The sequence below is a fragment of the Lutjanus erythropterus genome, chromosome 3 (assembly GCF_056507025.1).
Source record: "Lutjanus erythropterus isolate fLutEry1 chromosome 3, fLutEry1.hap2, whole genome shotgun sequence".
Classification (NCBI taxonomy): Eukaryota; Metazoa; Chordata; class Actinopteri; order Lutjaniformes; family Lutjanidae; genus Lutjanus; species Lutjanus erythropterus.
This window is the reverse complement of record NC_139319.1, coordinates 61,715-75,000: the sequence shown is the minus strand read 5'-3', so window position 1 is coordinate 75,000 and position 13,286 is coordinate 61,715. Positions and strand designations below refer to the sequence as shown.

The 13,286-nt window shown below is 43.3% G+C and overlaps 2 protein-coding genes and 1 long non-coding RNA gene across 3 annotated transcripts in view; all 3 read left to right on the top strand.

Moving 5' to 3' along the window:
* tmem178a (transmembrane protein 178a) overlaps window positions 1–4,481 on the top strand; it is a 14,845-nt gene extending 10,364 nt beyond the window's left edge. Inside the window, exon 4 of the mRNA XM_084714494.1 lies at window positions 3,992–4,481. Coding sequence (XP_084570620.1) covers window positions 3,992–4,233 — 242 coding nt within the window. The 3' untranslated portion in view covers window positions 4,234–4,481. The remainder of the gene's footprint in view (window positions 1–3,991) is intronic.
* A 2,197-nt stretch (window positions 4,482–6,678) lies between these two features.
* On the top strand, window positions 6,679–7,851 carry LOC146329270 (uncharacterized). The gene is made up of 3 exons (XR_014769048.1): window positions 6,679–7,397; window positions 7,573–7,602; window positions 7,738–7,851. It is a non-coding gene; the product is annotated as an uncharacterized LOC146329270 (long non-coding RNA).
* A 3,648-nt stretch (window positions 7,852–11,499) lies between these two features.
* Window positions 11,500–13,286, top strand: part of sos1 (son of sevenless homolog 1 (Drosophila)) — a 62,530-nt gene continuing 60,743 nt past the window's right edge. Inside the window, exon 1 of the mRNA XM_084714492.1 lies at window positions 11,500–12,342. Coding sequence (XP_084570618.1) covers window positions 12,256–12,342 — 87 coding nt within the window. The 5' untranslated portion in view covers window positions 11,500–12,255. The remainder of the gene's footprint in view (window positions 12,343–13,286) is intronic.

Genomic DNA, 13,286 nt, shown 5'->3' with positions numbered 1-13,286 from the left:
GAAACTTTCAGATCTTCTCACAGCAGAGTGAACAGGTGAGGGAGGAGAGGAGGACAGACTGATCAATAATCAATCACTGATACCGTCGTCCTCTCAGACTGATTAAAAAATAAAAACAGGTGACAAACCAAACCTGAGTGTTTCACACAAATAAAGTGTTTGTGTGAAACACTGCAGAGTGAAACATCGTGATGTTTACAGACAGTCTGCTGTCTGTAGTTTGACAGACAGACAGAGGGTCGTGTCTAGAAGGGAACCCTAGACCTGTGAAAGATCACGAGAGTTTGATTATTTTAGTAGAAATAACGAACAAATAAAGAGTTACCTTCTAGACACGAGTGAAAAAGATGCGCAGCTCCAAAAATATAAAATCATGTCGTGGTGTCGATGTTTTTAATGTGGCGGGCGCCATAAATAAAACTGTTCACTGAAACACTGATCTCTGACCTGCTGTGATGGAAAAATACTCACATTCTTTATTTAGGTATTTTTACATTGTGGTATTAGTGTTTTTACTTCATTACACTTTAAATATTTTTCATGTTATTGTTTCCTTTTTTGAAAAATCAACATTTTTATTGCTGTTGTTTTACTTTAATGTTTTCTTATTGTTTTTTTTTGATGATTAAATTCAGACGTGCAAAATCATAAGAGGAGAAACAGGTGGCATGTTGGTCAACCTGTCCCCTGTCCTCTGTCCCCTGTCCCCTGTCCTCTGTCCTCTGTCCCCTGTCCTCTGTCCCCTGTCTCTCTGTCCCCTGTCCCCTGTCCTCTGTCCCCTGTCCCCTGTCCCCTGTCCTCTGTCCCCTGTCCTCTGTCCTCTGTCCCCTGTCCCCTGTCCCCTGTCCTCTGTCCCCTGTCCCCTGTCCCCTGTCCTCTGTCCCCTGTCCTCTGTCCTCTGTCCCCTGTCCTCTGTCCCCTGTCCCCTGTCCTCTGTCCTCTGTCCTCTGTCCCCTGTCCCCTGTCCCCTGTCCTCTGTCCCCTGTCCCCTGTCCTCTGTCCCCTGTCCTCTGTCCCCTGTCCTCTGTCCTCTTACCCCTGTCCCCTGTCCTCTGTCCCCTGTCCTCTGTCCCCTGTCCTCTGTCCCCTGTCCTCTGTCTCTCTGTCCCCTGTCCCCTGTCCTCTGTCCCCTGTCCTCTGTCCTCTTACCCCTGTCCTCTGTCCTCTGTCCCCTGTCCTCTGTCTCTCTGTCCCCTGTCCCCTGTCCTCTGTCCTCTGTCCCCTGTCCTCTGTCCTCTGTCCTCTGTCCTCTTACCCCTGTCCTCTGTCCTCTGTCCTCTGGGAGCGTCTGTCCTGCAGAAGAACCATGTTGTGATTTTAACATGTGAACAAAACGTTCTGGTGTTTCAGTTCAAAGAGTTCCTTCATGTTCTGTTTGTGGTTCTGCAGATTTTACTGCCTTTACTTTTACCTTTGTACTTGGAAAAAAAATAGAAAGTAAAGTAAAAACAGTAAAAGTAAATCTGAATACATAATATAAATACATGTAAGATCGTGATAAAATCGAAATCGTGATTTTCTAATAGAAAATTCGTGATATGATATTTTTGCCATATCGCCAAAAAAAATTTTCTGACTTTCAGACCAATTACAGGAAATGATGACAGGATATCATCGGAGCTGGAAGAAGGAAAAACAACTCACCAAAAAAAAAATAAAAAAGTTTAATTGACATCTGGTCTGACGACTTTATGTGAACTGGACTCTGACATGTTAAGTTCTTTAGTCCAAAACTAACCAGAGCAAAAATAAACAGTGTCTCAAACCTTCATTCAGGTTTTTAGGTGAGAAAGCAGCATGCTGTTACACCTTTGACCTGTCATCATCACCTGTGTGGTTGCGTCTTCCTGTATTTGACGTTGATTGGTTTGCAGACAGCGTGCGTCTGACCTTGGCGTGTTTACAGGTAGTTTGACTTTAGTGGTCGTTTATGAAGAGAAAAGAATGAACAGATTTATACAATTATCTCTGTAACACAACCACCACCAGCACCAAAGTGAAACAAGAACTGATAAGTATTTTTATTTGTTTTTTTCCACTTGTCTTCAGACCAGGTGTCTTCAGACCAGGTGTCCTCCTGTCTCTGTCTGCTCCTGTGGCTCATTTTGTTTCGGTGGAATTGTTTTTCCTTCTTCTGGCTCTGATGATATCCTGTCATCATTTTCTATAATTGGCTGGAAATCCAAACCATCCGGAAAATGTTTTCACACAGAAAAACAAACTGAACCTTGGTTCAGAGACCACCTCTTTTCTTTGTGGTCTGGACCGTGGTCCAGTTAAACACCTGTAATTTTGGTCTGGATTGAATGAAGTAGGTGTGAAAATGCCTCAGTTTAGTCTCACCGCTCACCTGAGATGGAAGCCTTTGACCGTCCAACACAAGAGCAGCCTGAGAGACGTGCATGATGCCACAAGGAAGAACAACAAGACCACCGGGCCTGATCCCAGCAGAGGTCCTGAAGGAAGGCAGGCCAGATCTCCTTGGATCTCCTCAGACTTAAAAACCAGACTGGAAAATGTGGACCACTTTTCAGATCTCTGCAGCGTCCTGTCCTCCGAAGCTGACACTGATGATGAAATACACCATCACCTGCTCAGACGTCTTGATGTGATGGCTGACAATTGCCTTCCAAAACAAGTCCTATATTCCTATATGCTGCTCACAGGACAGCGTGTCCCGGGAGGCCAAAAGAAAAGGTACAAGAGTAAAGCAAATGTAAAAGACCTCAACACCTGGGAGACCACAGCAACCAATATGGCGTCTTGGTGAAAACTTGTCTGTGAAGGTGCAACACTATAATGACGACTTCCACTGTGCCGCAGAAGAAAAGACTAAGAATGAAAACATCTTCCACTAAACCAAACTCAACCCACGACCACCACGGCTCACTCCGGCCCATACTGCACCAAAATATGCAGCTCCAGGATCAACCACTTTGCCCACCGGAAGACCCACAAGGATCCATGATGATGATGATGATTAATTGATTAATGTAGCGATGCCTGCGAGCTAGTTCGCACGTGACACGCCTCATACTCCGTAGTACCTTTCCAGTCTGGTGTTCTGTTTAAACCACTAAAACCTCTCATCTGTCCCTCTGCCTGTCAGGGTCATTGCTGCCGGTTCATTCAGCCCCACCACCACCCAGCATCCACCTGCAGGCTGCCACATATGGTCTAAGTCATGAGGTCATCACTCCTCTATATCTCTATGTAAACATCATCTATGAGGAGTGATGAGGTCGGAGCCGAGATGCCAAAGTCTAACTATGTTCTGCTGCTGAAATAAAGAGAGATGCCTGACTGAATCTATTCACCGTGTTCTGACATTTTATGTACCAAACAACCAATCAATTACCTAAGAAAGTGATCAAAAGAGTAAATAAACAATGAATATAATCGTTAGTTGTAGCCCCACTTAAATCAGGTCCTAATCCTACTTACCATGACGACCAAACAATTCAGGTTGGATCTGACAATTAAAAATATATCTGACCTGATGTTTGATCTGATGTCTGATCTGGTGTTTGATCTGGTGATTGATCTGATGTCTGATCTGATGTCTGATCTGGTGTCTGATCTGGTGTCTGATCTGATGTTTGATCTGGTGTCTGATCTGATGTTTGATCTGGTGTCTGATCTGATGTTTGATCTGGTGTCTGATCTGGTGTCTGATCTGGTGTCTGATCTGGTGTCTGATCTGGTGTCTGATCTGATGTCTGATCTGGTGTCTGATCTGGTGTTTGACCTGATGTCTGATCTGGTGTTTGATCTGATGTCTGATCTGGTGTCTGATCTGGTGTTTGATCTGGTGTCTGATCTGATGTCTGATCTGGTGTCTGATCTGGTGTTTGACCTGATGTCTGATCTGGTGTTTGATCTGATGTCTGATCTGGTGTCTGATCTGGTGTTTGATCTGGTGTCTGACCTGGTGTCTGTTTTGGTGTCTGATCTGGTGTCTGATCCAGTCTCTGGTCTGTGGTTCTTTCAGGGATCTTCTGTACCATCTCTCTGTGTACGTATGCAGCCAGTGTGACCTATGACCTCTCCAGAAACCCTCCCTTCATCTACGGTCTGCCGGCTGATGTGGATCATGGGTACGGCTGGTCCATCTGCTGCGCCTGGGCCAGTCTGGGTCTGACGGTGGCTGCTGGGTGCCTTGGAACCACCTTCCCCTTTCTGAGCCGGGCTGGAGCCCTGCGCTCCAAAACCGCCCGCGAATCTTCCGTCTGAGCCGCTGGCTGTCAGTCACACCCAGGAGGAGGAGCAGGAGGGGGAGGAAGAGGAGGAAGAGGAGCAGAGGGAGCGGTTAACCTCAGACCATGTTTTGTTGAACCCAGCTGCAGCAGGTTTATGTGAGCCGGGTTCTGGACAGACGGAGGACAGGTCCAGGTAGAGGTCCAGCTGGAGGTCCAGGTGGATCTGTCTCTAAAACCTGTCGCACTTTTCATCTCAAGCACAGTGTTTGTAAGACAGCAGAGAGTCTGGTGACAGACTGCTGACACACACACACACACACACACACACACACACACAGACACACACACACACACACACACACACACACACACACACACACACACACACACACACACAGAGCAGTCGAGTCCGAGTCAGACTGAGACCAACACAAAATTTCTTTCTTGTTCAGATCTTACAGACTGAGCTGCACCAACAAACATTAATTTAATCGCAGATTAGTTCTAATCAGAAAGAATCCAGATTGAATATTAAGCAGAACCCTGCTGCACAATTAAAGTAAATGTCAGTTTAGTAAATCCAAGTTTATTAATTTAAACTGAAATTAAAGTGTTTCAAAAACATGGAGATGCTTGATCACCCAAATTAAACTAAATCAACTAATAAAACATAAATGTTAGAGCTTGTCTGAGGGAAAACTTTTACCTTCCAGCTGTTCTGTATTCTTAAAAACATGTTTTCCAGCTACAGTGGATATAAAAAGTCGACACACCCGTTAAATCATTTCAGAACTTTTTCCACCATTAATGTGACCTATAACCTGCAACTGAAAAACAAACCGACATCTTTTTTTTTTTTTTTTTTTTTGGGGGGGGGGGGGGGATAAAAAACTGAAATAATGTGGTTGTACAAGTGTGCACACCCTCTTATAAGAATGAACCAATCACAGTCAAACTCCTGTTAAATAGGAGTCAGTAGCCTTTTCTTATGAAGCCTGGATACATTTTGCAGAAACACATTTGAAATCCTAAAAGCATGTGGGAAAATGTGTTGTGGTCTGATGAAACCAAGGCTGAACTTTTTTGCCATAATTCCAAAAGGTATGTTTGGCGCTAACACAACACTGCACATCACCAGAACACCAAACCCGCAGTGAAGCGTGGTGGTGGCAGCATCATGCTTTGGGGCTGTTTTTCTTCAGCTGGAACTGAGGCCTTAGTGAAGGTGGAGGGGATTATGAACAGTTCCACATACCAGTCAACGTTCGTACAAAACCTTCATCTTCTGCTAGAAAGCTGAGGATGAAGAGGAACAACAACGACCGAAAGCATACAACCAAATCAACAAAAGAATGGCTTCACCAGATGAAGATTAAGGCTTTGGACTGGCCCAGCCAGAGTCCAGACCTGAATCCAATTGAAAATCTGTTGGGTGATCTGAGGGCTGTGCACAGGAGACGCCCTTCCAATCTCCAATCCAATCCAACTTTATTTGTAAAGCACTTTAAAACAACCACAGTGGACCAAAGTTCTGTACAATCTGACAGATGAGGAGTGTTTTTGCAAAGAAGAGTAGGCAAATATTGCAAAGGGTGGGCGTATTTATGCAACCAGGTTATTGTAAGTTTTTTGGTTTTTTTCCCCCTAAAAGATTTCAGTTTGTTTTTCAACTGAGTTGTACAGGTTATAGGTGGAAAGGTCAAAGGTGGAAAAGTTTCTGAAATGATTACTTTTGGTCTCATTTGTTTTACATCACAAAAACCTAGCATTTTAACAGGGGTGTGTAGAATTTTTTTATCCACTGTAGTTTAAAAAAACTCATAGTGTTTGCAAGCTAGCATAAAAGCAAAGAAATATTATAGTTCGCTAACTATCTAAGAAGAAAAAAGTTATTGTTTGCTAGCTAACTAAAAACTTAGCCTACTCATGATCAGCAGAGAATTATTTTGCTCAGGCCATCTAAAAAAGACCACCATTTTAAAAGTTAAACCTCTGCTAGTGTCAGTTTAAAGTTAGTACTGGATCACAGTTTAAACTGGAGTTTTGGTGCAATTGAATTTAATTAAATCCTCAGAGTAAAAACTAAACTGAGGTTTAAATTTAATCTTTATTTTAAACTTGTTTAAAAGTTTGGTGCAACAGGATTCAAAGTTAAACCGTGATTTATTCCAGTTTAAAAAATGAATCCTTGGTGGTGCGCTGAGCCTGAGAGTCAGTCAGCAGCTTCCCTCCTGGCTGCAGTGACGGACAGGTAAAACACAGGTGATGTAACCACAGGAGCTCCTGGAGCAGAACATGCTAACAGCAGCAGAGTCGCACATTAAACAGCATTTTATTTATTACTTACTGCAGCCAGTCACCATCCTTCTTTTTTGTCCTCTTCTGATATTTTTTATTTCACCTGTACAGGTGTGAGGACACACCTGAATCAGTGTCCATTCAGAGAATTCAGATTCAGACTCTACTTGTAATGTCACCTGTTTGGGCGAAGTTGTTACTGTTATCCAGAGATTAGACAGGAGGCTCCGATCACACCTGCACTCACCTGTTTACCTGCAGCCACAACGTCCACCTGCAGAACTGACCTCAGAACTGACTCAGTCCACATCCACAGTCTAGACAGAACGTCACACACAGAACATCACGGACAGAATATCACAGACGGAACATTAAAGACAGAACATTACAGGTGGAACGTCAGCTGGTACTGGTGTAAACATACAATGATGTCGTGATGATGTCAGAGCAGACAGGTTTTTTAAAATGTCTTCAGACTCGACTGCTGCACACACACACACACACACACACACACACACACACACACACACACACACACACACACACACACACAGATGTGTATATAAAGTTGTGTTTTTTACCTGATGGAGAACATATGGATGAACAGTGTTGTTGTAAAGGAGTCGTCGTTTGTTTAAATGCATTCAGCCATCGGCCTGCGAGCTGAGCCACAGACTGACTGAATCTCACCTGAATCTCACCTGAATGAGGAACATCACCTACAGTACGACTGCAGAACATGTGGAACGTTTACACCAGAACATTAGTCCCTTTACTCATCAATCAACAAAATGATCAAATGAACTGCCTTGTCTTCTTCTCACACACAGGTATGAACAGGTATGAACAGGTATGAACAGGTATCAACAGGTATGAGCAGGCATAAACAGGTATGAACAGGTATGAACAGGTATCAACAGGTATGAGCAGGCATAAACAGGTATGAGCAGGCATAAACAGGTATGAGCAGGCATAAACAGATATGAACAGGTATAAACAGGTATGAACAGGCATAAACAGGTATGAACAGGCATAAACAGGTATGAACTGGACAGGTAGAAACAGGTATGAACAGGTATAAACAGGTATGAGCAGGCATAAACAGGTATGAACTGGACAGGTATAAACAGATATGAACAGGTATAAACAGATATGAACAGGCATAAACAGGTATGAACTGGACAGGTATAAACAGATATGAACAGGTATAAACAGATATGAACAGGACAGGTATAAACAGGTATGAACAGGTATAAACAGATATGAACAGGTATAAACAGATATGAACAGGACAGGTATAAACAGGTATGAACAGGTATAAACAGATATGAACAAGACAGGTATAAACAGGTATGAACAGGTATAAACAGGTATGAACAGGTATAAACAGGTATGAACAGGTATGAACAGGTATCAACAGGTATGAGCAGGCATAAACAGGTATGAACAGGTATGAACAGGTATAAACAGATATGAACAGGACAGGTATAAACAGGTATGAACAGGTATAAACAGATATGAACAGGTATAAACAGATATGAACAGGACAGGTATAAACAGGTATGAACAGGTATAAACAGATATGAACAAGACAGGTATAAACAGGTATGAACAGGTATAAACAGATATGAACAAGACAGGTATAAACAGGTATGAACAGGTATAAACAGGTATGAACAGGTATGAACAGATATGAACAGGTAGAAACAGATATGAACAGGTAGAAACAGATATGAACAGGTAGAAACAGATATGAACAGGCATAAACAGGTATGAACAGGTATAAACAGGTATAAACAGGTATGAACAGGTATAAACAGGTATGAACAGGCATAAACAGGTATTAACAGGCATAAACAGGCATAAACAGGTATGAACAGGTATGAACAGGTATAAACAGGTATGAACAGGTGATCAGGTGTATAAACTGATGTGTCACTGACTGAATGCTGCTGCTTGGTGCTTTATTATTTATGGAATCAACTCGTTCAGTCGTCTTCAGCTCAGATTCTGCAGCAGGCTGGAGGACACGTCTTTACCCTCTGGTTCTCTCTCATGTATTTCTGATACCCCCATCTTATACCCACTTCATCAGGTGTCTCTGATCAGATGTCGGCATATATTTGATACCCTGTCATACCCCTCCTATGTGCAATGATACCCCAGTTATCCTCTTCAACCCTGTCAAATCCTGGAATGCCCTCTAAAATCTACCCCTCCTATAATCTCTGATACCCTTGAATACCCTCTAATATTGCCCTCCGATAGCTACTCCCTGAGTACTGTGGATAATATTGAGTAATGATGTCTTCTAATCCTCCTGTAAACCTCCTTATACCCTCTTATACCCAGTGACATCTGTTGATACCTTCTGTAGTCCCTCCTGTCCCCTCAGATACCCCATCATACCCCTCTTGTACCCTTGAATACAGTCTCACAAACCCGTGTGTTCTCGGAGACTCCCTGAAACCCGTCACGCTCTCAGATACCTTCTTACAGTTTCCTGTCATACCCCTCCCTCCTTTGACAATCCCAAATACTTAGACCCTTTTGTGCCCTGATACCCTCTGAATCCCTCCTGCCCTGATACCCCTCCTGTACTCTATGAGACCCCTGATAACTCATCGTTTCCTCTGAATTATTATTATTATTTTTATTATAAATATTAAATCTTCTTATACCTTGTGTCATGCCCCTCCTCCACCCTCCTCCACCCTCCTCCACCCTCCTCCACCCTGTGAAACCCTGTGCTGCCCTCTGCTGGACACTCAGTGTCTCTTCAGTCTTCTGATGTTCATCTGTAAATAAATGCGATAACCATCATCAGACTGATTCTTTACAGTGTTTTATTCATATTTGTATTAAATACAAAATTAAATATAATTTGTGTGATTATTAAGAACTGCTGCTGTGTTTGAGACAGAAATGTTTGGTTCATTGTTTCAAGTTTATAATTCGATATTAAACATATTATAGATTATAGATGTGTTATTGATCCACAGAGTTTGATTATCTGTCAGTTTGTCTGATGTTAAACTGGACGGTTTTATTTTCACACAGTTGGTGACATCAAAGCAGCAGCGCGTCGATCAGCCTGCAGACGTGTGAAACTACAGTTACAGACGCTTCAGCAGCTCAACCTGAAGGCGACGATGAGCTGACAGGAAACGCCTCAGCAGGGCGTTCACAGCAGCGTCTGCAGCTTTATCTAAGACATACATGTACATATACAAAAACATAGGTTCAAACATGCTGACCCATTTTTCAAGTCAGTTCCTTCCTGCCAGGTTCTCCTGCAGCTCCTGAAGAACACATAGTCAAAAGAAGTGCCTTGGTTTCAAAATTACAATACTTTGAGAAAAAAAATGCAATAATAAGTCTGTGTGCTCCACAAAGTCGTTCCTTTAATGGTTATTTTCATTATCGATGAATCTGTTGGTCCATATATCATCAAAAACTGTTGATCAGTTCAAACCAGAAAATATCCACATATACCAGATCCAAACCAGATCATTTTTGGTCATTACATCACAAAACAATTGGTTCAGTGTTCACAGTTCACCTTTTTCCTGTGACGTCAGTCTCAGGGTGTGAAACTCAGGTGAGTCCTGCTGTGATCCAGGTTGTTGAAATGAAGGGAATCAGATTGTTCTCATTTCATGCTTCCTGACTGATTGGCACTTTAACAGAAGATGATAGAGAAAATCTGGAGAGACATCAGAATATATTTTTATCTACAGATTGGACGACACATTAGCTACTGTAGCTAATGTTAGCATTCAGTCACATGATGTTAGCATGATGTGTGTGTGTATATATATATTTTTTAAAAATATATTTATATTTGTATATATTAGAGATGCACCGATACCAGCATCAGGTATCGGTCCGATACTGTCCTCACGTACTCGTACTCATAAAACTACTCCGATACCCCACGCCCGATACCACGTCACGAAAAGCGGTCGCTCGATACAAGCAAACATCTAAAGAGCTGCTACGATGTTCGCTGATGCTGACCCTCTTTTTTTCAGACACACCATCATTGTCAGCGAGGGACTCGATGTCCTCAACAGCATCCACTAATGACCGCAGAGACTTTGGAAACTGTCCGTAAAATTCGATGTAAGTCCATGTAAAACTGAAATAAATGCACAGAGTGCGGCTGTAGAGTCCAGACCACAGCCTGCTGTCCAATAAGTCCTGACGGGTGGAAACTAGTTGAACGTCTCGGCAAATTATTCAGAAGATGAAGAAAAAAACAGGCTGTAACCCTCTTTTCTTTGTAATAAGCTGCTACAACTTCTGTGTGTGAACTTATTCTTCACCAAAACATCCTGACAGCTCAGGACACAACTTCACTCTGAGGTTCACAGCAGGTCAACTGTTACACACATGGTGCCACACTCAAACCTGTCCCCCCTAAACAATGACAGGTAGGAACTAATTATCTCTTAGACAAGAAGAAACGTAATTATTTCATTATTATTTACAGCATTTTAACTAGTATTTCAATTTCACATTTACATGTGTAGTATTTATCATATATAACACCATTTATGATAGTAAAATTAATGTAGCAGGAAACAGCAACAATGATTTGTTACATTTAGAAAGTGACCATCTAATGAAAATAAAACATGTTTTAAAAGCTACTGTAAGAACTTTAATGGCATTATTAAGTACTTGTATCAGTACTCATACATATATACGTGTGTGTGTGATATGTGTGTGTGTACACATATATATATATATATATATATATATATATATATATATATATGTATATATGTATGTATGTATGTATATATAATTTTATTTTATTTTATTTATTTATTTTTATTTATTTTTATTTTATTTATGTTTTTTGCAGTAACGCCGATGCCCGCCGGGGGGCAGCATACGTCACTCTGCCACGCGCCCCTCTCTAGCACGCACTCCCACTCAGGAGCCCCGCCCATGTACGTCAGAACCTTCCTACTGCGCATGCTCACCCACTCCACAGTCTGGTACTGCACACTGGAGTCACAACAACCGACAGCGGTTTTACTGTGAGCGGCCGTCAGCTGGTGTAGTGTCTGCCTGTCAGGAGACCGAGGCCGGGCAGTTGTCTTAGCGAGGCCGAGGGACAGAGTCGCAGGAGTGGACACACAGAGGAGGAGTAGCCGGGGGGGGGAGCAGACTACCGGAGGGAGGGCCGGTGTGTTCGGTGTACACACACACACACACGCACACACACACACACACACACGCACACACAGACAGTTAACTAGCAGCTGGTGATCTGTCAGCTCATCACACCGAGCCGCTGCTGATGGAGGCTAACCGCTGCTAATATTAGCCACAGCAGGCTACATGCTAACAGGCTAACAGAGCAGCTAAATCTATTAGACACACACAGACACACACACACACACACGCACACACGGTGTTAACATGGAGCGGTGAGCGGTCAGCATGCTGTCATCAGGCCGGTAAACACAACAACAGTTAGCTGCTAGCCGCGGAGCTAACGGTTAGCCACGGAGCTAACGGTTAGCCGCGAAGCTAACGTTAGCTGGTGAACATCTGGCCGCAGTCTGTCTTCGCTGAGCGGCCGAGGATGGTCGCAGTGACAGCCGCTGTTGTGGAGGAGCGGTCCGCCCCCCCTGCTGGACTCTGTCCCGGCCTCACGGGGTTCATGTAAACGGGAGACCGGAGCGAGTCGGTCCCGCTGCGGCGCTCAGACCCCGCGGCAGCGGCAAGAGCGGCAGCAGCCATGCAGGCGGCTCAGCTGCAGTACGACTTCTTCAACGAGGAGAACGCACCGAAATGGAGAGGCCTGCTGGTTCCTTCACTGGAGAAGGTACACACACGGATACAGAGATACACACACACACACACACACACACACACACACACACATAAAGACAGAGTGGAACTCCAGGTGTGTCTGTGATGCTGCAAATATGAAGTGTGTGCGTGTTTCCATCACATGTATGAAGGTTTGTGTGTGTGTTTCGGTTCTTCATGAACAGACAGTCTGTGCATTGATGATTGATTAATGTGTCGCTGCTGTCACTGAGGAGAACACCACATAGAGAGATGTTCTCTCAGTGAGTTCGTGTGTGCAGGTCAGCTGACGTGTGTTTTCATTGGGTGACATGGAGACAGCAGGTCAGCAGATGTGTAATGCTGATTAGAGCAATGATTAACTTAATTATTGATTATTAATGAAGTATTGAATCTATCACCAGGTTGAGTAGTTTTTTAAGGAAAAAACTTGAACAAAGTGATCGATAATGAAAAGTAATAGAAACAATTTGAAAAATAGATCTGTGTGTGTGTGTGTGTGTGTGTGTGTGTGTGTGTCTGCAGAGGACGAGTGAACAAACAGCTTCATTTGAAGTCAGTTTGTTGTTGGTCAAACAGAAGCATGCAGGTCAGTGTGTTCACACACAACTCACCTGCACACATGTAGACACACACACACACACAGGCAGGAGTGTGTGTTGTAGTAAACAGTCTGTAGAGGACGAGCTGAACTCCAGTCCTTCTGTAGTTTTTTATTTATTGTTAGCATGTTGTTAGCTGCCCACCAGCAATCCCAAGATCCTTGGGTTGAGTCTGTCAACCAATGACACATTGTATTCCTGACTTGTGTGTGACATCACTGATCAAAAACAGTGTTTCCCCTAACTTTTTTTTGCTTTGGGAGGGGGGGCGCCTGGGCTGGAATGAGCGTGGTCCGTCGTTGGGGTCTTTGCAGGAGCCTCTCGCCAAACGACCCCATTACCATGATTACACAGC